At 36.4% G+C, this 25,633-nt stretch overlaps 1 protein-coding gene across 1 annotated transcript in view; it reads left to right on the forward strand.

Moving 5' to 3' along the window:
* IFIH1 (interferon induced with helicase C domain 1) overlaps positions 1–25,633 on the forward strand; it is a 55,559-nt gene that overhangs the window by 27,426 nt on the left and 2,500 nt on the right. Inside the window, exons 5-13 of the mRNA XM_010858961.1 lie at positions 4,057–4,274; positions 11,881–12,091; positions 13,122–13,339; positions 14,488–14,604; positions 16,596–16,719; positions 17,271–17,540; positions 18,791–19,050; positions 21,469–21,618; positions 23,119–23,280. Of these exons, the coding sequence (XP_010857263.1) occupies positions 4,057–4,274; positions 11,881–12,091; positions 13,122–13,339; positions 14,488–14,604; positions 16,596–16,719; positions 17,271–17,540; positions 18,791–19,050; positions 21,469–21,618; positions 23,119–23,280 (1,730 nt within the window). The remainder of the gene's footprint in view (positions 1–4,056; positions 4,275–11,880; positions 12,092–13,121; positions 13,340–14,487; positions 14,605–16,595; positions 16,720–17,270; positions 17,541–18,790; positions 19,051–21,468; positions 21,619–23,118; positions 23,281–25,633) is intronic.

Consider the following 25,633-nt stretch of genomic DNA (forward strand, 5'->3'; position numbering starts at 1 on the left):
TGAGTTATAGAAAACACTTAGAAAATATTATGTACTTCAGATTACCCTGCATTGTCTGAAGGATTATAGAAATTTACATCTACAATAGGCCTAAAAGGGCAAAACAGTTTACATAAAGATAGCCATCTGCCCTAAAGCTTTCCCAAGGGAAACTACCACCTCTTTTATTTAAATGCTCTTGTCTCTTAATAACCCCCAAATAACTAAGAACAAGTTGATTTGAGGAAACTCAATTCACCAAATGTCAGTCATAACTTTAATGTTAATTAAAAAGGGTTAATTAATTTTCTGTTCAATTTAGTCAGTGTTAATATTAAGTTCTTGGCATGTGCATATTTCTGTGGCTTTTATTTGTTTTTTCTGTGCTTGTTATACAACTGTTAAATTTAATAATTAACATTTTTATTAAATGGTATTGATACTAGAACTCAAAATACACTCTAGCTAATATTTAACATCTTTATGATTGCTTTAAGCTTCTGGACCTTCTCCTAATTTTTGTTTGCCTGAGTAAGGGCTTTTCAACAATATTCATTCATTTAATTACTATCTAATAGATATCCTCTGTGTGCAGGGCATTTTGTCTGTTTAGCACTGTTAGCAAATGCAACTATTTACCGATTTTCAGTCTTCAATATGGCATGAAAGGCGTGATAAATCTGAATGCAACCTACTTTTAAAAAGCAAATACATTTCCAAAGGCAAATACATTTGAAGACAAACACATTTTTAAAGGGCAACTCATTGAAGTTCTGGATGGTTAGTGCTTAGGAATAAAGACTAGTGGGTATAAGATTGCATAGTGGATAGCAAAATTCTGAAATCATAAAATTATGAAATTCCTTTCTTTCATGTGCATGCTATAAGTTGACATACAAATCAGTTTAATATAGATTTATGTAAACTGCAAATTGTTAAACACGCACTGACTCACTGAAAGCATTGCAGTGTTTGGGATTATGTTTAATTTCTGAAGTTGACATCAAAGGGACCCTATTCCACATGCCCTTTGTCCACGTTTAGAGGTTACATTATGAGGCATAAGAATCATGGATGTGACATTATATTCTTTCATAGTATTATTATGCCATAGTAAAGCATAATTAGTGGTACTTTTGACGTTTAAATATTTTAATTATACTGTGAGAGGCTTTTTTGTTTTTCTGTTCCTCAGTCTCAGAGGGATATACTGCTTCTTGCAAAGTGGCAATGTTTTTGGCAATGCACATTGGCCTGATATGTAGAAAGTGTTTCCTTACTATTTTGAGGTAATATCTATTAATATTTGTCCAGCTGGAATGGTATATTTTTCTGAGGTTACGTACTATAGGTAAAGGAATACTTTGTCATTTTCAAACACATGCAGTGACAGACCTTTTCTCTCCAAGAATAACTCAGCTGTCAAAAATCAATGTGAGAATGAAATTTGCCACATGGTGCCGTTTCAATAGAATGTTATTATTTAAGCCTTATTTGATTTCATTTTTTGACCATTTGTATGGTATAGTATAATTTTAAGGTCTTTGATAAATACTTGTTGTAGAGGATGGGCACAATATTATTCAAAGCCTGTGCATATTTTAAATACCATTTTCGTTATTGCATTTAATTAATTTTGCTTTTTCAAAGAGAGCCAAAAAGAAGTAAACAACAAACAAACAAAACCCAAACATTTTTTTTTTTTATAAAGGAAATTGGCTTCTGGCTCCCTGACACCAGCCCAATTCTCTCCTTCTGGTGACAGAGAAGAGAAAATTCTCTTTTCATTGCGTATGTGGATATATTCTTTCATTCCTGTGTCAGAGGATGTGATAAGGCAAGAATCAGGCTGAATATTTAGCACTCACCCAGCTCTTTTTCTTTGGATGCTATCCTCACAATGAATCCAACTCTGATTTTTTCCATATTCACTCTGTGCCTCTCTTTTAAACTTGAGGCTACCAATCAAGTTTCCTAGAATTGACTCAAAAAAATATAGATGATATTGAGCTATCTGGGCTTCCCAGGTGGAGCTAGTGGTAAAGAACCCCCTCTGCCAGTGCAGAAGACACAAGAGACATGGTTTAAATCCCTTGGTCAGGAAGATCATCTGGAGTAGGAAGTGACAACCCACTCCAGTATTTTTGCCTAGAAAATTCCATGGACAGAGGAGCCTGGCGATCTATAGTCCATGGGGTCGCAGAGTCAGACACAACTGAGCACAGCACAATGATATTCTGAAGTCAACTTGAATCTTATGTAAATATAATAGAGGATGGGTTATTATAATTGCTATAGAGTTCAAAGACAAGCATGGAAAGAAAACTTGTCAATGTGTGTTTTTAAAAGCTGGTGATCTTGAATGAGTTCTTCCTGACAATCCTAATAAATGAATCAGCAGATGAGCCAATGATAACGTAAATGTATTGCATATATGTTTACTCATCCATACAGAAGGCAAATTTCCTGCCAGGTTAGTAGATGACTCTGACTAAGTGGTATTTGGTGTGAATTTTCCTACCTGTTCAGATAGTGCTATCACAGCAAGTTAAAACCTGGTTAAACAGAATCATCCAGTTGCTGAAATGGAACAATCAGCAACTTTTTTTGAAGTTAATGGGATTCTGTTAGTTTAATTTTATTGCATTCATTGATAAGAGACAGAATGCTTACTTCATGTGTAATGAAATACTGATAAGTGCTGTCATTTCATTTTTTTTTCTTGTGATTACATAAAGCAAAAGATGGGCTTTTAAATTGATACAATATTTATTTTACTGCATTCCACATGATAAGTTATACATTTTTAGATCTTTCCCCCTGACTAAAGAGTTGGACACGACTGAGCGACTGAACTGAACTGAACTGAATATGAATAAACTCGGTCACTTCTAAAAAATGTATATTTAAACCAAGACATATTATAATGATTTTATTCTAATGTTTATAAAATTAATGTATGTTAGCATGTATTTTTCAGTATTTTAAATGTAGAGATCTACTCTAGCTGAAAATATTTTTAATGTATTGTGCTTTGAGTTTCAGGAAAACATGAATATGTGGAGACATACCTATAAGAAAGTGATAATAATCACATTCAAAGCTAAATAGAAAAATTAGTCACAATCCAGTTATGAACCAACAAAATTGTTTTTCATCTTTCACTGCACATTTAGAGATTGAAGGCTAGCATGGAAAAGGCTAGCACCTTTTCCCTAAATACAGCTTCTATTTAATCTGGTTGCCTTAAATGGCAAAAATTGGATTGGGGGAACCATTTTTAGGTATTTGAGACAGATGATCTACAGACAGAAGATAGATAGATAGATATGCTTTTTGGTGTTTGGTTTGTCAGGTAAAGTTTTTCACATGAAGGAAAGCAGCATCAGCTTTAATATTTCTTCGCAATAAAAAGTGAGGGGGAATATAGAAAAAGGAGTCCTACTTTCCCTGTCCCTCTTGATTTGTTGGTGAAAGAGAACTGGATGTGGTAGAATGGTTCCACAAAGAAATGGCAAGTCTGAGGCATTAAGAATCATCAACTGCCAAGCCTGCACCACAGTCATTTCCACTTGGCTTTGCCCACTCTCTGAAAAGACTTCTCTGTGTTGCCACCTCCTAATCCTCCATCCTATTAATCCCTTCCCTCTCCATTCCCATGCCTTAGGCCACTTCCAGAGTCCTTGGGCTGTGTCCTGCAAACACAGAGAGCTGACACCCATTTGGTACAGAAAACAGAAAATGGATTGGTTTGGACCCCATATGAAAGGAGATTTAAGCTGCAAGGGGCCCATGTTCCATTTCAGGCTTCCTCAGTTCAGTTCAGTTCAGTTGCTCAGTCATGTCTGACTCTTTGCGACCCCATGAATCGCAGCACGCCAGGCCTCCCTGTCCATCACCAACTCCCGGAGTTTACCCAAACTCATGTCCATTGAGTTGGCGATGCCATCCAACCATCTCATCCTCTGTCGTCCCCTTTTCCTCCTGCCCCCAATCCCTCCCAGCATCAGAGTCTTTTCCAGCCTTAGTTATTTTGTTGTCTGTTTCCTTAATTTTCTTCCTTGTAACCTCCTTCAGATGATGAGAATGTGGCTCAAAGAGCATCCCCCGAGCCAGAGCTGAATCTCAGGCCTTACCAGCTGGAAGTGGCCCAGCCTGCCCTGGAGGGGAAGAACATCATTATATGCCTCCCTACGGGGAGTGGGAAAACCAGAGTGGCCGTTTACATTGCCAAGGATCACTTGGACAAGAAAAAAGCATCTGAACATGGAAAAGTTATGGTTCTCGTCAATAAGGTATTCAGACAGTACATAAATAAAACATGCTTTATTTTCATATTATTTTTTTCTGAAGCATTTGTATAGTGATGTTTGTAACAACGGATCACACAGATTTAACTAGGAAAAATGTCAAAATGAGCAATTTATTTTAAATCTTTGTTTTTTCAGTTCTCTCTAATATCTAAATTATTAGCCATTAAAGTAGATTTTTTTTCCTATTAAACCAGAACATTAAATCAAAAATCTGTAACCAATGTATTGTGGTTCAGTTGCTCAGTCATGTCTGATTCTTTGCGACCCCATGGACTGCAGGACGCCAGGCATCCCTGTTCATCACCAACTTCCGGAGCTGGCTCAAACTCTTGTCCATTGAGTTGATGATGCCATCTCGTCCTCTATCATCCCCTCCTCCTCCTCCTCCTGCTTTCTATCTTTCCCAGCATCAAGATCTTTTCCAATGAGGCAGCTCTTTGCATCAAGTGGCCAAAGTATTGGAGCTTCAGCTTCAACAGTAGTCCTTCCAATGAATATTCGGTGTTGATTTCTTTTAGGATTGACTGGTTTGATCTCCTTGCTGTCCAAGGGACTCTCAAGAGTCTTCTCTAACACCACAATTCAAAAGTATCAGTTCCTTGGCATTCAGCCGTTTTTATTGTCCAACTCTCACATCTGTACATGACTACTGGAAAAACCGTAACTTTGACTATACAGACCTTTGTAGGCAGAGTAATGTCTCTGTTTTTAATAATGTCTCTAATTTATACTGATGTATAAAGAATATGTTTATCCAGATTTTCTTTATGGTGAACTAGTACTGACTTATCATTGCATATGGACATAAATGACCTCAAAATATGACTGGACTCTAGGCTTAAACACTGTGTTCTAGAGTCTCTTTAGCCACCATGCATGAGTGTGTGCGTGCTAAGTCACTTCAGTCGTGTTGAACCTGTGTCTCTTGTGTCTTCTGCATTGGCAGGCGGGTTTTTACCACTAGCATCACCTGGGCTGCCACCTGGGAAGCCCTTTTTAACCACTGACCCTCAGTCAAAAGTGGCAAGTGCTCTTTGAATATATATAATTTGAAAATGAAGAGAAAATTAAGTGCATATTTGACTAATTTATATAAGTTTAATAGAGAAATAATTTTCAAATAGTTTATATATATGTAAAAAAAATATATATACACATATATCATTCAGTGCAATGATCTGCTTTAATATTTTTATCTTAGGATTTTTAAAGTTTATCTTCATAAACAGGTATAAGTCTCCATTTTAAACAAAGTCTAGTTGAACTTTATTCATATATATCAGAGTTTATTAATTTATAAGTTTGTAACTTGGGGAAATTAATTTTTACCATTTTATGGAGTAAAGTTGAGTACAGTTTCCATGACCAAAAACAATCTTTTTCCCATTATGAATGGTGACTGGATTCTCATTTGCTCCTTTACAGAAAATATAATTACGGACTGTATGTGTAACTTTCCTCTATTTTTTGGATTTCTATCATGCTGAAAGTTTTAGTTGTAGTCTGCTTTTCAGTATTAGAGAAATGTATTCAGAATCCATGATCTTAATGATTTCTATCAGGTAACTCCAACAGCATTTTGTATGTACACCCTAAGCCTAAATACTGTTCCTTCATACTTACACGCCCACTGTTAGAACAGTTTGTGAGTGTGTGTGTGGTGATGGTGATAACATTAGAATTTTTTCCCATGGCTCTTCATATATTTTCCTTATTAAGGATATTATCTTTTGGAATAAAACAAATCTAGGTGTAAATACTATTTCTACCTACCAGTAATTTGATCTTGGGCAAATTATGAACTTCTCTCACTTTAATTTCCTCATCTGTAAAGTGAGTAAAATAATACTATTCTATACAAGGTTGGAAGTTTAACTGAGATAATCTATTTAAAGTCTAAGAGTGACTCAGTGAATATTAGTTCCTTCTTCCCTTCCTTCCTCCTCACCTTAACAACTAATAAATTGCAATTCCTTAACCAATGAATAAGGTCTTAAGTGCCAGGTCCAGAGAAAAGAACAAAATTAATTGGATTTGAAATGACTTAAACTGATGCTCTTGATACCATCTGAACATTCTTCCATTTCCTCAAGCTCATTCCCTTCATTTACTCTCCCAAAGATCTCTCCTTCCCTTGTCTGTCTCTCTGTTGGTTATATTACCTCCTCCAAAGCATGTAACCTCAAAATCTAGAAGTTACTTTTGATTCATCAGCTTCCTTTACTTCCTTTATCCAGCATCACAGACTACTAGAGTTGAAAGAAGCCTGTAAGATCTGGTTTTCATTTATTGCCAAGTGGTTCTCTCACCTCTGCTGAGTAACTTCTAATATCAAGAAGGTCCTGCTTCTAACAAAAGAGCTCAATCCATTCTTTGAACAACTGACACTGTTAGAAAGACATACCTGTATTCATCAAAATCTGTTTCTTTGTAATCCACACTCATTGCTTAGCATTCTTTCCTCTGTAATATACAGAGTAAGCTAAATCCTAATTTTTCTGCCTTATGATAGCCCTTCACAAAGAAAAGACATCAAGCATCATATGACTCCAGAGGGATTTTTCTTTTAGTTTCCTGTGATAAATCCTTCCAATTCTCTTATATGTTCTTAATAAGACCCTGTTAAAACACAGTGTTTAGGGTTGGACAAAATACTGTAGATACAGTCAGTACAGAATACAAGAAAGATGAGATGTAACGTGTGATCCATGACCGGGTTTGCCTTTTGTCACCAACGCTGGCACCCACAGACTCATCTGAAGTTTTCCATAACCTGAGAAGTCTCAGCTTATTTTCATTTGAAGATCTGTTAAACTAGACCTCTCTTAAGTTATTTTTGGAGGTTAATTCTGAGCCTGCATGCAGACACTTAGGTTTACATTTATGTTTTTCATATTATTAATCTTGATTGATCTTTTCAAGTCTCATATTTTTGTGTGTATCTCATGCACCTTCCTTTTTGTATAACTCCTCATCCTCTCAATGCTGTATTCTGGCTGTGAATCTTTCATCCCGTTGGATCAAGGTGATACTTATGAATTCACATTTGCACCCATGTTTAAATGTGAAATTATCCTCATTAATTATTCATATCCATTGCTCTGTAGACATGTAAGGCCATGGGTCCAATTTCTGATCTGCTTCCCTCTTGTTTTTCCCTAGGAATTACTGGACATCTCTCCACAAGATCTTCCCTAATAATCGTTAATTTATTATCCCATTGCTTTGAATTCTAAAGTAATTTAATTCTTTTAATTGAATCAGATAATCTCTGACCCAGTAAGTCAACATAACCTGCTTTCTGTATTTGGCCCAATGGCAAGGCATTAATATTATAACTCTTGATCTAGAAAGGAGAAATCCTGTTTCCTAATACCATTTACTTTTGTCTCCCTTTCTCTATCCTTTCCAAAGTTATCGCCTTCAGATGCAGGGAGAAATGAAAACACCACCTGTGTTCCCAGACTTTCTATTTCCTATCTAGGACTTCAACATCATGAGAGAGAAATCCCAGGTTCCTAGATGCTATAATACAGCCCCATATGATTCAGCAGAAGTGGGTAGCATTTGGGTTTGATTAGTCTTGGCAGGCACTCTGTCACATCTCAGGAAAAGGCTCCAAGAGGACCACACACCTCCCAATTAGCCATGTCAGGCTTGCATCTGGCTCTCTTTGTGTCCTTCAGGAGGAAGTCAATGCCACCCAAAGTGAGTCTCAGGATTTCCAACACCTGCCACCTCCTGTGACAACGTCTTTTTATTCTGTAGACCAAAATATCCTGCTTCTTTGGAATATCTCAGCCCATCCTTTATGGGCAGAACCTCAGGTTTCTATGCCACTCCAGACCATAGTGGTGGTGGCTTAGTCTCTACGTCATGTCTGACTCTTGCAACCCCTTGGACTGTAGCCTACCAGGCTCTCTGTCCATGGGATTTCCCAGGCAAGAATACTGGAGTGGATTGCCATTTCCTTCTCTACTCCATCGTATGGAGATTCTTAAATGATTCAGCAGCATGAGAGTATTTAAAGACAAATCAAACGCAGAGCCTGCCCTCAAGGAATCTATGGTCTAGGAAATGACAGCTGTGTATTAATATAATAATGACTATTGTGTTGCACTTTACATCCTCCCATTGAAATCACACAGCTCTTCTTTTTAGTAACCATAAATATCACCATTTTAGCAATCAGGAAACCAAGGCTTTGGGCTTTAATTGGCCTGTCAGGAGTCATCTGCAGCAGAGCTGAGACTTGAACCCTTTTCTTCCGAAGGGAACTGGTCCTCTCTTCTATCATTATCTACTACTAGACTAAAAAGATGGTGAAATACCAGGGAAGTTTTCTGAGTACTGGCACTATGTCAGCCTCTATTTCATTTATTTTTCATAACACTTCCATCACAGGTTGATATTTTCCTGACTTTGTTAATTGGAGATAGAGATGATTAAGTGACTTGTCCAAGGTCACACAATAAGCAAGTAGTTGAAGTATTTGTTTTCAGAGCTCACTTTCTCTCCTCTGGAGCATGTAGTCTCCACTACATTTAATCTTCTTTTACTTCCTCAGAATCTCTTTTGCTGACTTCCTTCTTAGATTATTTCCTCTGTCTTGTATAAGTAGAATGAAAAGAATAGTCCTATAAAACTGAATCAGAAATGACTTTGTGGAAGAAAAAGAAGAGCTGTGGTTCTCTTTTAAAAATTTTTTGAAAAAACTTAAATGTCATATTGGAAGCTTCATAAAGTACAGGCTTCAAGACTCTGTCCTAAATATGGTCAGTGTCTAGATTCAGTAGTTCTTGAGTGGGGCTTGGGAGTCTGTGTTCTCCAAATCTCTCAATTGATTTTGTGACAGACAGGCAAGAGATCTCATTTTGGAGGGAGAAAAACGACTAAGTGAAATTTTCTCTTTCAACCCTGTGTTATATTCTTTCACTTACCAAACTTTGTTATTTATTCACTTTGTTTCCTTGGAATTCATGGGCTCCGTCTAGCCCCTTTCCCCCTCCTACATTCACTCTTAGAAGCCCTCATCATTTCTACTAAATAATAAAACAAAGAAGTGTTCTTCCTTGGTTCTTTCCAGCTAAGAGGGTCAGCCAGCCCTTATTTTTCACATAAACAGAGTTCATCTCAAAATTTTAAAAATGAATAGCACATACCTTACAGACCACTATAAGATAACCACTGATCACATTATCAGATAACTGCATGAGGAGAAGTGTAATGTTCATTCATTGATGTTTGCCCTTGAAACTCTTTCTGCCAACTTTATTTGCCACACTGTACATTCCTGGGCTTCCACTGTACAGCTTCTCCTAGGATATAACCTTCAAGATGGCCTGGTTCGGAAAGATCTCTTGGAGAAGGAAATGGCAATCCACTCCAGTATTCTTGCCTGGGAAACCCCATGGACAGAGGGGCCTGGAGGGCCACAGTCCATGAGTTTGCTAATAGATGGATACAACTTAGCAACTAAACAACAGGGCCCGGTTATTCCTTTCCCTAGTAATCGAGCTATTCTAAATGACTGTGATGTGAGAGCCTTGAGGTGTCAACTCAGTCACCTTCAGGGGTCACTACAACATACAAAGACTCAACTCCTTTGTTCTCTACTGAGCAATAAAACCTTAACACTTTGACCAAGTTCAGCTGTTACCGAGGCTGGACGTTTCTAAATGTAAAGTAAGGTAGAATGCAGAGTAATGACCTCATTGGGCATTGTGAATGCAGGACTGAAGATTGACAGCACTCCTCCAATTCAGCACTAGGCTCAGGGGCAAAACAGTACCAGACTTGCAGGTCTCACTTCTCAGTCAAGGGATTGAACCTGGGCCAGGGCAGTGAAAGCCAGAATCCTAATCGTTAGGTCACCTGGGAACTCCCATAAGTTTGTTTTCTGTGTCTGTGAGTCTGTTTCTACTTTGTAAATTCATTTGTATTTTAGATTACATTAGATTACATTTAGTTCATTTATATATTTTTTAGTTTACACATACATTGTTGTTCAGTCACTAAGTCATGTCCAACCTCAATGCCATGCTCCTCTGTCCTCCACTATATTCTGGAGTTTGTTCAAACTCATGTCCATTGAGTCAGTGATGCTGTCTAATCATCTCATCCTCTGTTGCCCCCTTCTCCTCCTGCCCTCAGTCTTTCCCAGCATCAAGGTCTTTTCCAATGAGTCTTTATATCAGGTGGCCAAAGTATTGGAACTTCAGCTTCATTATCAGTCCTTCCAATGAATATCCAGGGTTGGTTTCCTTTAGGATTGACTGATTTGGTCTCCTGGCAGTCTAACAGACTCTCAAGAATCTTCTCCAGCATCACAATTTGAAAGCATCAGTTCTTCAGCGCTCAACCTCATGTATGGTCCTACTCTCACAACTGTACATGACTACTGGAAAAAGCATAGCTTTGACTAAATGGACCTCTCTCAGGAAAGTGATGTTTCTGCTTTTTAATATGCTGTCAAGTTTTGTCATAGTTTTTCTTCCAAGGAGAGATTACATGTATAAGTTATATGATATTTTTCTTTTTGACTTAGTTCACTTGGTAAGATAAACTCTATGTCCATCCATGTTGTCTCATGTGGCATTATTGCATTCTTTTTTGTGGCTGAGTAATATTCTATTATATGTGTGTGTATATATATATATATAGATATAGATATAGATATAAAACATCTTTTTTATGCATTCATATGTTAATGGACATTTAGGTTGCTTCCATGTCTTGTCTATTGTAAATTGTGCTGCTATGAACACTGAGATTCATGTATCTTTTCAAATTAGGGTTTTCATCTTTTCTGGATATATGCCCAGAAGTAGGATTGTTGAATCATTAGTAACTCAATTTTTATTTTTTTAAGGAACTTGCTATTTCGTTCTTTTTCAGCCACCAAAGCTGGTCTAGCAGTCCATCCCTTCAACTCCACCTGTTCTCCTAGACAATATCTTACCTTCTTACCTTTGGTTTTCTGCATCCTCCAATTCCTTAGGCAGGTTGCCTCTGGCTTGATCCCCCAACAACTCTATAGCCCATAAGGGTCCTATGAACTGTTATATTGAATTTAAAATACTTTTGGTGTTCATAGCCCTTTATAGCTTGACTTTGTTCTAAAAATTCAAATTTTGTTTCTTATTCAGGCTTAATTTCAGTTTATCTCTTCACTAACCCACGGTTCACAAGATTAAAATTTTTTCTAAACCCTTCCAAAATGGAAGTTACTTCTTCCATTTTGCTGTCACTTTCTTTGTTTCCATGGGAGAATTATCACATTGTGTTGTGATCATTTGTTTTCTTTTCTTGAGTCTTGATCCATGTGCTCAGCTAGAAAGAGTTCCTGAGAGTTGTCAGCTATACCTTAAACATCTTTGTGTTCCAGACACAATGTCTACACCTAATGAAAAGACATTGAATAAATGCTTATTGACGTGTGGATGAATGAAATGATGGATAGGCTGTTACATCTAATTAACTTAAAATGCAAACATTTCTGTTAATACTTGGCACATAGTAGGCCTTTGATTAATACTTTTTGTTTGACAATGCTTTCTCTTTCTTTTTAACTTTGGCATTTTTAAAGGTACCGTTAGTTGAACAGCTCTTCCGCGAAGAGTTCAAACCATTTTTGAAGAAATGGTATCATGTTACTAGATTAAGTGGTGATACCCAATTGAAAATAACATTTCCAGAAGTTGTCAAGTCTCATGATGTTATTATCAGTACAGCTCAAATCCTTGAAAACTCCCTTTTAAACTCAGAAGAAGGTGAAGATGATGGTATAGAGTTGTCAGGTTGGTTGAAATGTTTATTTTTGTAAAATAGTATTAATATTGATAGTAGTAACAGGGACTGTATTAGTTAAATAAGTTTTTAAAGGTTGATTAAATATTTAAATGTTTATTATTTTTATGTTTTATCAATTTTTAATTGAAGTGTAGTTGATTTACAATGTTGTATTGATTTCTCTTGTATCACAAAATGATTCATTTATACATATATACATTATTTTTTAATATTCATCTCCATTATTGTTTATCATAGGATATTGAATATAACTCTCTTCTACAACCTTGTTGTTTATCTATTCTACATATAAAAGCTTACATCTGCTAACCCCACTCTCCCACTCCATAATTTTGATTTAGATTGTCTTCCATTGCTTAAGTTTTCATTAAAAACCTTCTTCCTTGGGGAAGCAAACAAAAAGTGGGATATCAGCATCAGTATATCATTATTAAATCAAACAGTTACTGGACTTCCAATTTACTCAGTATTTCTAAGTACCAACAAGTTCTTTTTAAGTTTTAGTGGATCCTGTTAGATATGCCCTCTTCTCTGTAGAATAAATACAGTCCTTTCTATTTTGTGGGGGATGGGAAGAAAAGGTAGGAGCAAGGTAGGGAAGGAAGTATATAAAATCATAATAATTAAATGCAATGTTGAAATAAGGTAAAATTCTTCCTTTTTAAATAATGTTTTTCATTTGATAGAATGAAGATAAAATTTGCCAACTTTAAACATTTTATTAAAGAATGAAAACGTAATTCTAAGAGTTTTGGGGAGTAAGTCAGGATTTGATCCATCCCATAACACTTTTTAGATCTATAAATTTTCTGAGACTCACCTATTAAATGGGGATAATAACAGGGATAGTTTCATGATTAATATGCACAAACATCTGTATATACAGGTGGCTAGGATAATGTACATTTCCCTTTAAAAAGTGAGAGATACGTGGCTGCTAAGTTTACTAACTTAAAGGTACTTTTTCACTATATTTTGCCAATATGGACAAATAAACCATTTTAATTTCCTTTTAAGACTTTTCTCTCATCATTATTGATGAATGCCATCACACCAACAAAGAAGCGGTCTATAACAACATCATGAGGCGTTATTTGAAACAGAAGTTGAAAAACAATAAACTTAAGAAAGAAAACAAACCAGTGATTCCCTTACCTCAGATAGTGGGACTAACAGCTTCACCAGGTGTTGGAGGAGCCAAAAAGCAAGCCAAAGCCGAAGAACACATTTTAAAAGTAAGTCATTAACTTTATGCATGAGTCAAAAAACCAAAGTTAGAGCAAATGCCAGTGCTTCTCGGTTAAGATTAAGTCCAAGTGCTGTGGAATGCATGAAGGATGGTATTCCATGCTCATGAGTTAAAAGAAATCTATACGCTTTGAAGTGAATAGACTCAGTCTTGTTCAAAGCAGTAAGTGCTTTAGTAAATTACTGTGACAGAGAACAATATCAAAAAAATTATGGAGAGCAAACTTAGTGAAAAATTGGGACAAATTAAATACCTGCCTTTAAATATCTATCCCTAATTGTCAAACTTAATGATCTATTCATAGAAGTATGCATAAACTGTGAAAGTTTCTAATTTTCATACATACTCTATGCATTTCAAAATTGCATGTTTTGTTCTGTGCCTTTTTGTTGTTGTTGTTCTGTGTGATACTCAGGTTCCAGGTAATTCAAATTATATGGGAAATGGAGATATGAGAATCTTAATTAAAAACATATTTCTTGTCCGCTGCCCCAAAATGGTAACAACACATATAGTACTATTGTTGATCTCAAGCACTGAAAGAATTCAGAGTAATTCACATAAGATGTTCACACGAAGGCATTGTATTTGCATTTTAAGTCCCTTATTTTTAAGTTGAAGTTGGTAAAAAGGATATAGAGTAGATAAAAGCACAATTATTTTTCCCAACATATTATCTATTACTAGAATTAAGGACTATCTCCAATCGAAATCCAGGTACATGGGCTTTGTCTGCTCCTACCTTTGTACTGTCCTCTTTTATGTGTAGAAGAAAGTGGTAATATGATCCATGGATGTCAAGGTGACCCATAAATGCCTTGTGTAATACGGTTAGCTTATAAACATTCTCTTCGCATCTCTGCAATTTTCTGTACTCTCTCCATGTTACTTTTTCCATCTGGAAAAATGGAATTTAAGAAATGAAAAGAAATACTTTTTCTGGAATTTTCTACCAACTTGATTGTTCTGTTTTTACTCTACCAGGATGAATGTTACTGGTTGGACCCACAGTGAAGCAGTACTAAAATACTGTGTTTAGCAAATCACGCTACATATTTCTCACACAAGAAAAAATTCTACATTGAATCAATTGAAAAGGAATAGTATTTGAATATTGAAGTGTCTCTTTTTCAGATATGTGCCAATCTTGATGCAGTTACCATTAAAACCGTGAAACAAAATATTAATCTACTTAAAGAGCAAATAAAGGAGCCATGCAAAAAGTTTGTAATTGCAGATGATACCAAAAAAGTATGTGCTTAAATTTTTATATTTATTTTATTGATGATACTATATTCAACTGAAAGATGCAAAGATTATCTTACACTGACACTCTGAATAATATTATTTTAAATTTTTGCAGAAAAGTTTGTTTTATTCTTTTTTATTGATATTAGGCAGCAAAACACTGCTGTGAATTCTTAATCTTTTAGTTTTCTAGTTTGTATAAAGAGTAGCTTAGTACTTTGTTTACTAAGTATCAGTTGTGGTGGGAGAGAAAGGATAAGGGTGGGGAAGGTTGTAAAGCTAAACTAGAGATATTACCATAGTTTCTTTTATTCGTTTTACTTTTCTGAATTGATTTTCCCAACATTGAACAGAGCCATTTTTGACTACCAGATTTCAGTTGGCAATGATAACAGGTATACCACCTAATTGACATATTTGGTTTCTTAGGAAAATACTTACAGTAAAGAAGTGAAACATTTACTTTAAATATTAAAGTGTTTTTGTTATGAATATCTTATTATAAAAATCAACCTGAGTCAGTGTGAACATTGTGACTAGAACATTATGTCAGTACTTTCTTTTGTAAACTATAAAAAGCACCATAAATTTTAGCTGTGTGTCCTTAATAGTAAGTGTAATCTTTGCAAATCCACCTCATAAGAATGTTGAGTTATGAAATATGCATAATAGATAATATTGTGTTTGAAATATAGACACCAAACTAATGTTAGCAACCGATCTCCATAGGTCATTCTTTTCTGGAAATTTTGAAAAATAGAACTGTCTGTTCCAGCTGAACTAGCATATTTGACTGAACTTGATTTTTCTTCACTTTTTTCATTCAGTTTTATTCAATAAGTTTAAATGCATGTTTCTAATCATAATCATTAAAACTAATCCTCAGCATCCTCAAAGAATTTGCTACCCTATCTTTTAACTTAATTAACTTATGCTGTGCTTAGTCGTTCAGTTGTGTCTGACTCTTTGCGACCCCATGGACTAGGCCTACCAGGCTCCTCTGTCCATGGAATTCTCCAGGCAAGAATACTGGCATGGGTTGCCATGCCCTCCTTCAGGTTCCTCCAACTTAATTAACTTTGGGTATACTTTTTACTGGGTTTCCCTGGTGGCTCAACTGGTAAGGAATCCACCTGCAGTGCTGGAGACCTGGGTTCACTCTCTGGGTTGGGAGGATTCCCTGGAGAAGGGATCGGCTACCCACCTCAGTGTTTTGGCCTGGAGAATTCCATGGACTGTATAGTCCACGGGGTCAAAAAGTGACGGACATGACTGAGTGACTTTCACTTCACATACTTTTTAATTGAAGTATTAATATAACGCACATACAGAAAGGTTCAAGTTCATAAGTGTGCAGATTTCTAAATCTTCATAAACTGAAAACACTTGTATAACCAAAATCCAGATCAAGGGACTTCCCTTGCAGTCCAGTGGTTAAGACTCCATCCTTCCAGTGCAGGAAGCGTGGGTTTGATCCCTAGTCAGGGAACTGAGGTCCCACATGCTAAGCAGTGTGGCCAAAAATAAAAAATGAAATCCCCATAGTATGTATTCTTCTATATCTGGCTTTTCTCAAAACTCTACCTTTTAAAATTTTATTTTGGTACAAATAATATTGAAACCAGTTCTTCACCAAGGAATGTTTTTTTAAACTAAGTTCAGGCTTTTTAAATAATTGGGATATTAATATGTATTTTTAAAATCGCTATTAGCATTTAAGATGTATAACATTCATTAATTTTATTTTTTAACTTTTAAATGGGAAATTCCAGCACAGATACCTGGTGTTGGTGTGGTGTGGCTTGAGGGTGGAGGGAAAATAGAAACTGAAAAAAAAAATGAATGTATAAAGAGGTGATCAGAGTAACTTGTTACTTTGTCTAGACAATGAGTCTGAATCAAATTTATTATAACATATAAATTATTTTAATAAAGATAATGTTATTAATTCAATAATATAAACATGTAAGAATAAGTGTATCATTTATTTTTAGGATCCATTTAAAGATAAGCTGCTAGAAATAATGACAAAGATTCAAACATTTTGCCAAATTAATCCAATGTCAGATTTTGGAACTCAACCCTACGAACAATGGCTCATTCAAATGGAAAAAAAAGGTAATTTGGGTTTTAACATAACATTTGCTTTATCCCATGTTTATACCAAGATTCCAGGTCACATGTTCCCAAGCAAACTGAAAGCAAATATATTAGCAAATGGAATTTCTGTGTTCTAAGTAGTACAAGGATAAAATGTCCTGACTCCTTATCTAAGGAAAGAGGCACCAATTCATCCATTTTCTCTTAATCTCCAGAGTCTTTCACTTATTATATATTTAAAGTATTAAGATAAATATTAGCATCTCTGTTTCCACATGCAAACTTAACTAATGTGTTTTTCATGCTATTCCTCAGAGTCAGCATGAATCAAGTGGTTTTTTTTTTTTTTTTTTTTGCTGATGCAGAATAGAAGTAGTAAGTCTAGGAGTCAGAAAACTTGCCCCCTTTTTGTGCTCATGGCACATTTTGAGCCTAATTTGCTCATTTCGAAACCAAAGTGAAGCCTATTTTCAAGTCAGTATCATAAACATATTAACATGTTCAAGTCCACAGCGCACTTGGGGGAGTATTCTGTCATTATTTCATTGTACATAACATATTTTTCATAGCTGCAAAAGAAGGAAATCGCAAAGATCGTGTTTGTGCAGAACATCTGAGGAAGTACAATGAGGCCCTACAAATTAATGATACAATCCGTATGATTGATGCATATAATCACCTTGAAACTTTCTACAATGACGAGAAAGAGAAGAAGTTTGCGGTCCTCCTAGGAGATGACAGTGATGAGAGTGATGACAATGGTGATGATGATGTGGGTGATGGAAAACCACCTTTGAAGCTGCACGAGACAGATGACTTTCTCATATCTCTATTTTGGGGTAAGAATCAGTGTAACATTTTTGCATGGTCTCATGCAGTTATGTCTTTGGCATGAACCCACTGCTTCTTAAGAACTCTCCAAAAAGTTCTCTTAAAATCTCTCATTTTGAAATAAGAAACTCCATTCATATTGGAGCTATTTCTAATTGATGGGGTTAACTAGCGATGAGCTGTATTATCTTAATTTATCATTTGGTCATCTGGCTTTATTATTAAGTTGACCACAATAAATTTATTTTAAAAACTAGCCTGATTATTGGATACAGCACAAGATTAACTATAGTTGAGCTTCTTAGTACTTCATTATATGAAGTCTTCCAGTTAGTTATTCACATATTTTATGAATTTAAGATAATTATTTCTTGCAAATCAAAACAGTAATAAGATGTCACCTCACACAGTCAGAATGGCCATCTACAAATAGCAAGTGCTAGACTGTGGAGAAAAATGAGCCCTCCTGCACTGCTGATGGAAATGTAAATTTGTGGAGCCACTGTTGAGAACAGTATGGAGGCTCCTTAAAAAACTAAAAACAGAGTTACTGTATGATCCAGCAACCCTATTCCTGGGCATATATCCAGAGAGCACTCTAATTTGGAAAGATGCATGCATCCAAATGCTTATAGCAGCACTACTCACAATAGCCAAGACATGCATGCAACCTAAATGTACATCAGTAGATGAATGGATCATAAAGATGCTATACATCTATATCTATATTTATATCATCTCTATCTGTAGCTATACATGTACACAGACAATGGAAGATACTACTCAGCTATAAAAGAATGAAATAATGCCATTTGTAGTTACATGGGTGAACCTGGAGATTATCATACTAAATGAAGTAAGCCATTCAGAGAAAGACAAATAATTATCTGACATCACTTATATGTGGAAAGTCAAATATGATACAAACTTATTTATAAAACAGAAACAGATTCACAGACATAGATAGGAAACTTATGGTTACCAAAGGGGAAAGGCAGAGGGAGAGGCATAAATTAAGAGTTTGGGATTAGCAGATACAAACTATAATCAATATATATAAAACAGATAAACAGCAAGGTCCTACTGTATAGCCCAGGGAACTGTGTTCAATATTTTGGAATAAGCCATAATGGAAAAGAATATTAAAAAATGTATATATATATTTCTGTATACTTTTCTGTATATCTGAAACTGACAGAACATTGTAAATCGAGTATACTTGAGTTAAAAAAGGAAATAAATGAATTCTTTCTTAAAGGAAATAAGAAAAAGTTGAAAAAACTAGCCCAAAACCCAGAACATGAAAATGAAAAGCTCATCAAATTGAGAAACACCATAATGGAACAATATTCAAGGACTGAAGGATCAGCACGAGGAATAATTTTCACAAAAACACGACAGAGTGCATATGCCCTTTCCCAGTGGATTATTGAAAACGAAAAATTTTCAGAAGTAGGAGTCAAAGCCCACCATCTTATTGGCGCTGGACACAGCAGCGAGTTCAAGCCCATGACACAGGTGAAAACTTCCTTTCGGATTTTTTGTTCTTATGCTGTCATTTCTTTTCACCTGTAGTCTTTTTTCATCAATCTTCTCACCAACCCACAAATACTTTAATCGAATGAAACAACTGTTCTTGAAAGAAAATGTGAGTTTAATAGCCATCAATATGTGGCATTTGAGAGGCTAAACTTTGTTCTAGGAATCACTTTCTCTATGTTCTTGGAGGAACTTTCTATATTGGGTTTCTTTTGCAAAAATGCTTAACACTTAAACTTAGTAACAAAATGGGAAAACAGTCACAATATAATATCAAATGGAAAAATCAAATTTCCACAAAAATGTGTGCATTATAATTAGAACTTGTAAAATATGTTTGCATAGGATGAGATCTTTAAGGGAACTTGGGAAAATTAAGACATTTGATGTGATAGAGATTTGGGACCATGAAAGATTTTCTTTTCGAGTTTTGTTTTGTTTTGCTTTTAATTTATTATACTACTTATGTGAACAATAAAAAAAACTCTTGGAAGAAGGAAAAAAAGACACTTATAGAGATTATAAATACAGGTGAAACAGAAATGGCTTGTTAGTATAAAATGTCTTCTGAAGTCCTATTGGTCCTGAGTTTTTCTGGACAAAAGGACACTTTAGTTATTATGGTCATCATCATTTGGTCCATTGGAACAAACTGAATTTGTTTTAACATTTATTGAAAAGAAGTTGTTCTTCAAATTGTGCACCAAAACTCTTGGTATACTGTCTACTTATACTGGAGTTGCCTCTAAAGTTTATGCCAAAGAAAGCACTGTTTTCTTTAGGTAAGGAGTTTACATCCTTCTTTATGATGAGAGCTGCTTTACTTGATATGTTTTCCTCTTTGCCCTAGCTGCCAGGAAACTTATAGCAAAACTGAAGTTCATTCTCTCAGCTTCTGTTTTAATCCCTACAAGTGATACACCTATACTTTTTCACTTTTGATCCCATTTTTTAGTTTTTATTCTATTAGCTTTAGTGTTAAGACTTTGATTTTATGCGGCCTTGGCTCATCTTTGGAAAGAGATGGGTTACAAATGGCAAGTATGCATTCAAGCTACTTTTTGCTTATCCAGTTTTGACTAGGTAGCTGAATGCCAAAATATAGAACACACCCCCTTCCTCACTCCCCACATCCTCACCTGTAGACTGACTTGGACTTAGTCATTGGAAGAGGAGTTAGGCATCTATGTAATATGATGTGGGGGTCTGACACTGAGTCTGAAATTCTCACTATTAAAGTTACTCCTTTGAATGAAGGCAAAAACATCTAAAATCCAAGGATCTGTCAAGTTTGTATCAATAGTGGGCATGAGTGCAAGAAGGAAAAATTATCAGAGAAGACTGGAGAGGGATCTTTCTGCAGGATTCTCCAGCAGTTAGAAGTCAAAAAGAAAGACATATGTCTTCTTGCCTCTGAAAAGAATTGGATGGGAATAGGAGAACATACAGTCTGTCTGACAGGTGTATTTTTGTTTAATATATGGAGGCAAAAGATAGGTAAACATACACCAAAGGCTACTGGATCAACAGCTTTGATAAGAATAGTTATGAAAATAAAACTCCACTGGCTACATCAATAGGATTATGATGTATACATAATCCTATTATCAATAGGATTATGCTCACCAGTTCCTCCTATGCAAGAGCAAAGGGAATATTTGATTCCTTTTCCTATGTTAACTTTCAAAATTCAGATTTTTAAAAATTTAAATATGTTTTAATTATGTTTTTAATAACCTATTCTTTCATTTTTATTGATATCATCCTTTGAACAGATAATATATTTACCTCTTTAACAATTAATAAGGTACAGGGCACACCAGTGTCCTTCAGTCTCCCAGCTCCTCTCCCTGGAGGCAACCAGTGCTTTCAGGTTCTGCCAGGAATACTTCATGTTTCTTTGCTTGAATGACTCTTAAAGTGACCAAATGCAAAATACAGTGTATATTTTTTCTCTGACTCAAAATTTGACTGTCTTTAAAAGTGTCACTGCATCTTATTCTCTGACTGTTGAAGATTCTGAAGTTAATGTAGTAAAAAGCAAAGCCTATTTTAGTTTCTCATTGCTGTATCCTCTTCTCAGCTGAGAGCATCTCCTCCTTTCTTCCGCCTAAGTCACCCATCAGTTTGTTTCCTTGGCACAAATGATGGCCTTCCCACCTCCAGACTGGAGGATGGAAATATTTTTGTTATTGTGCGGTAATCCCAGATTGGAAATCAAATGTTGCCTCACCATCATGTCTTTGTTCAATGCCAAAAACAGATGGCAGCAAATCCGTGTATGATCTAATCCTTTCATTTACACTGACCAGTTGCAATTTAGTATTTCTTCTCCTAATTAGAAGATTTTAATGTGTTTAGCAGTACAACATTTAATTTACTAAAATGTTTCTACAGAATGAACAAAAAGAAGTCATTAGTAAATTTCGCACGGGAAAAATAAATCTGCTTATCGCTACCACAGTGGCAGAAGAAGGTCTGGATATTAAAGAATGTAATATCGTTATCCGTTATGGTCTCGTCACTAATGAAATAGCCATGGTCCAGGTACATTCTGATACCTCAAATATGTTAATTTCTTATTTTATGCTCTTGTTTTGTTTTCTTTTAGTAAAACAGCACACACGAAATGGAAAGTGAAAGTTGCTCACTTGCATCCGACTCTTTGCAACCCCATGGACTCTACAGTCCATGGAATTATCCAGGCCAGAATACTGGAGTGGGTAGCCTTTCCCATCTCCAAGGATCTTCCAATTCAGGGATCGAACCCAGGTCTCCCGCATCGCAGGTGGATTCTTTACCAGCTGAGCCACAAGGGAAGCCCGTTTGTGTGTGTGTTTTGATTTCTTTTAGTAGAACAGCACACATAGTTTAAAAAATATATCTGTTTCCTACAAAAAGAGAAATCAACCAGATAATCAGAAAGCCACCAAATTAAGAAATACTTGGATTTCAGGAGTTGATGTGTTATTAATGCCTCACTACTCAGAATGAATTTTTCACGAGGGTGATAGCATTTATGGTGAGGTTCCTGGCCAAGGCCATAACATTTTTTGTTGCTCAAAATGTGCCTTAGTATTAACTCTTTATACAAAAGTGAAGGACTGTACTGGGCTTCCCTGGTAGCTCAGCTGGGTAAAAAATCCACCTGCAATGCAGGAGACCTGGGTTCGACCCCTTGGTTAGGAAGACCACTGGAGAAGGGCATGGCAACCCACTCCAGTATTCTTGCCTGGAGAATCCCCATGGACAGAGGAGACTGGAAGGCTATAGTCCATGGGATCACAAAGAGTCAGACACGACTGAATGACTAAGCACAGCACAGCATAGAAATGTACCACCACATTGAGTGTGTTTTCTTGGAACATTGAAGGTAGGTGCTAGAAACATAACGGCACTCACCTCAGCTCTGGTGTCAAAGTCAGAGAGGCCCTTCTCCCCATTTGTCCTCCCTACCGGGAAGGGGGGCAATTGGGCTCCCCCAGCCCAAATCACTGATGATGGTTTGCAGGGTTTGAGAAGGGTACTTGGAGAAAAGAAGGGCAGGACAGGATGGCCTTGTGTCATTGAGGCTTTTGAGGGCTGGTGTGGGCTTCCGTGGTGGCTCAGCGGTAAAGAACTCAACTGCCAATGCAGGAGATATAAGAGACACAGGTTCGATTCCTAGATTGGGAAGATTCCTTGGAGAAGGGCATGGCAACCTTCTCTAGTATTCTTGCCTGGAGGATCCCGTGGACAGAGGAGCCTGGCAGGCTACAGTTCATGGGGTCACAAAAACTTGGACACGACTGCAGTGACATAGCACCCATGCACCCGTGCGTGAGGGAACCTAACCATCATCATTCTACAACACTGTTTTTCACTGAAGTGCATTTTGAGTTTCAAATAGCCAACTTATTAAGAAAATGGATAATAACTGACTTTACAGAGAATAGAGGAATCTTTTGATGATGGGATACTGAGCAGTGAATATCATTCCAGAACAAAAGCAGGTACATTCGCAGCAAAGCACAGCCCTTCACTGATTTGATTTCTTTCTGTTCTCAGGCCCGTGGTCGAGCCAGAGCTGATGAGAGCACCTATGTCCTGGTTGCCCAAAGCGGTTCAGGGGTTGTTGAACGTGAAACAGTTAATGATTTCCGAGAGAAAATGATGTATAAAGCTATAGACCGTGTTCAAAATATGAAACCAGAGGAGTATGCTCATAAGGTATTGTTTTGGGCCAACTCTGAATTTAGTTTTCACTTTTAAATGGCTGCCTGTGGTTGCCATGATATCTCTTTGTGGTTAAGCCTCTAGACAGAAATTGTGCTGAATTATAAGTTCCAGTTTGAAGCACTGTTCGGAGACCAGATTCACATACAAAGACTCAAGATCTGTGGTGGGCAGAAATCATCAGGGAACTGTTCTATAAAGTTTGGTAATATAAATTTAGATTTTCCTTGATCCAGAAAGTCTAGTGAAACTCAGTTATTCAATTCAACCTGGTCATTCTGGTCCCATCTAATCTGTACAGGCACAGTTTTTTCATTTTAGAAATATTTGTGAAGTGCCTACTGCGTGTTAGGCAACGTTGTAAAAACAGTGAATGTCACCGCAAGCAACACAGATAGATCCCTCCTGCATGAAACTTGTATTTGAGCGAGTACATGGTGAGATTTGAGGGGGAGAAATAAAGAGAAATAAAGCAAGTAATACATGTATGGAGAGGAGAGCTGAAGCATTAGATCAAGACAATGTGAAACAAACATCTAATTGGGCACTTTAGGTTAGGTGTTTGGGAAAGGCCTCTCTAAGAGGGAGAGACATTGAGGCTAGCCCCGAGTGTTAAGAAAATAGATCATATACCATCTTGCTGCATCTCAGTTTACTAACATAGAATCATTTGAGTTGTGAGAGGAATGCAGCAAAGGAAGAATGTATTTCTACAATATTTCAGGAAATCCCCCATACCACTGAATTAAAGACTGTAACTACTATAATAGCAAACAATCCATTTAGAAGAAAATTCACACCCTTGCATATGGGTGTGAATGTTAGTTTCTTAACATTGGAATTGGCTCTACCCTAAATAGAGTTTCACGGAAGGGATGCTTTCAAATTGGTGTGCATTGCTATAACCAACTCCAAGGTTTCCTGGCCAGGTTTCTACACGAATTTATATTTTAAAACCCCTTTAAATATAAGGCAAACCAAACATTTTGTGGTGTCAAATCAAACATTTGTAGCCATATAATACCAGTGGAAAGTTAGCACTTTACATTTAAAGTACTAAATGAATAAATCACGTGGGATGTTTTTCAAAGATTGATGTTTCAAGACCAGTGTTTTGTATAAACTCTAGAACCATCTCTGGAGTTTATGAGTCACAGATAATCTCTAGAAAAGACACAGTTTCTTTGGGGGCCCCATGGACTATCTTTTTTACGTCTCCTTTGGCTAAGAGACCAACTCTCTTAGAATTGCTCCAGGTAGACAAACCCAGAGTAGGGATGGCAATGACACGAGGTATGTGTCAGCACTACTCTGTTCAAAACCCCATCACACATGGCCGCCAGGTCAAAACACTTCTTTCTACTGATTTAAGAATCCTTCTCAACATAACACTGGAGCAACCACTAATAAACAGTTTGAGTTGACATATAAGGGGAGGTCTATTTTCCATGTTATATACTGAGTTTATACATACCCCCAAGCTTCTTCAATCAAATCAGACTTGTAGGAGTAAGTTGAAGATACTAAACATTGTCCCTGGCTTGACCCAACAACATTTGCCACATTACATTTTAGTTGGAATTAGACTGATTATTATTGGAGAAGGAAATGGCACTCCACTCTAGTATTCTTGCCTGCAGAATTCCATGGAGGAGACTAGCGTGCTACACTGCAGTCCATGAGGTTGCAAAGAGTTGGGCACGACTGAGCACGCACGCAGACTGATTATAGCTGTGCCTCCCATATATTTGTTATGATTTCTTTTCTTTTCTGGCCCTTTTAATTGTTTCGTATCCTTTACTAGCTTAGAGTTATTCTTTTGGTTTCTGGTGTCCTGGTTACATATCCAAACACTGACCTTGGTTTTGTTTGCTTTTTCTTTCTGTTGCATTCATAGTTATTTCTTAATTGCCCATATGTATCTGTTCCTATGCCAAATCATCTTTTCACCAGCTCGCTGAACTGTAAATATCCTGCAAGAACAGCCTAATTAAACTTTTAAAGAACAGAATACTTCAATTCATTATATTGTTATAATTTACATAGGAAATTTGTCTTCATACTCATCTGATTAACTCGTATTATAGCCCACAGGTTCACTTGCAAGGTTTGTTCTCTTTTCTGTGCTAACTATGGCTGCCTTGAGTCAGGGTCTAAAACAGAGGTGAGAGCCAGAGAACTGGGCTATTCAGTTTTGTTCATCAGCACCGATAGTTTACTTTTCCTGAAAACTTCCCTTTGATTTTAAGGAAAACAATGGCTTCCTCCACAACTTAATATCAATTTGTCATCTTTGAGAGGTTTAGTTTGGAGGTAAATTATTTAAAAACTAGAATTGTCTACTGTG

This window comes from Bison bison, unplaced genomic scaffold (assembly GCF_000754665.1).
Source record: "Bison bison bison isolate TAMUID 2011002044 unplaced genomic scaffold, Bison_UMD1.0 scf7180017864452, whole genome shotgun sequence".
NCBI lineage: Eukaryota > Metazoa > Chordata > Mammalia > Artiodactyla > Bovidae > Bison > Bison bison.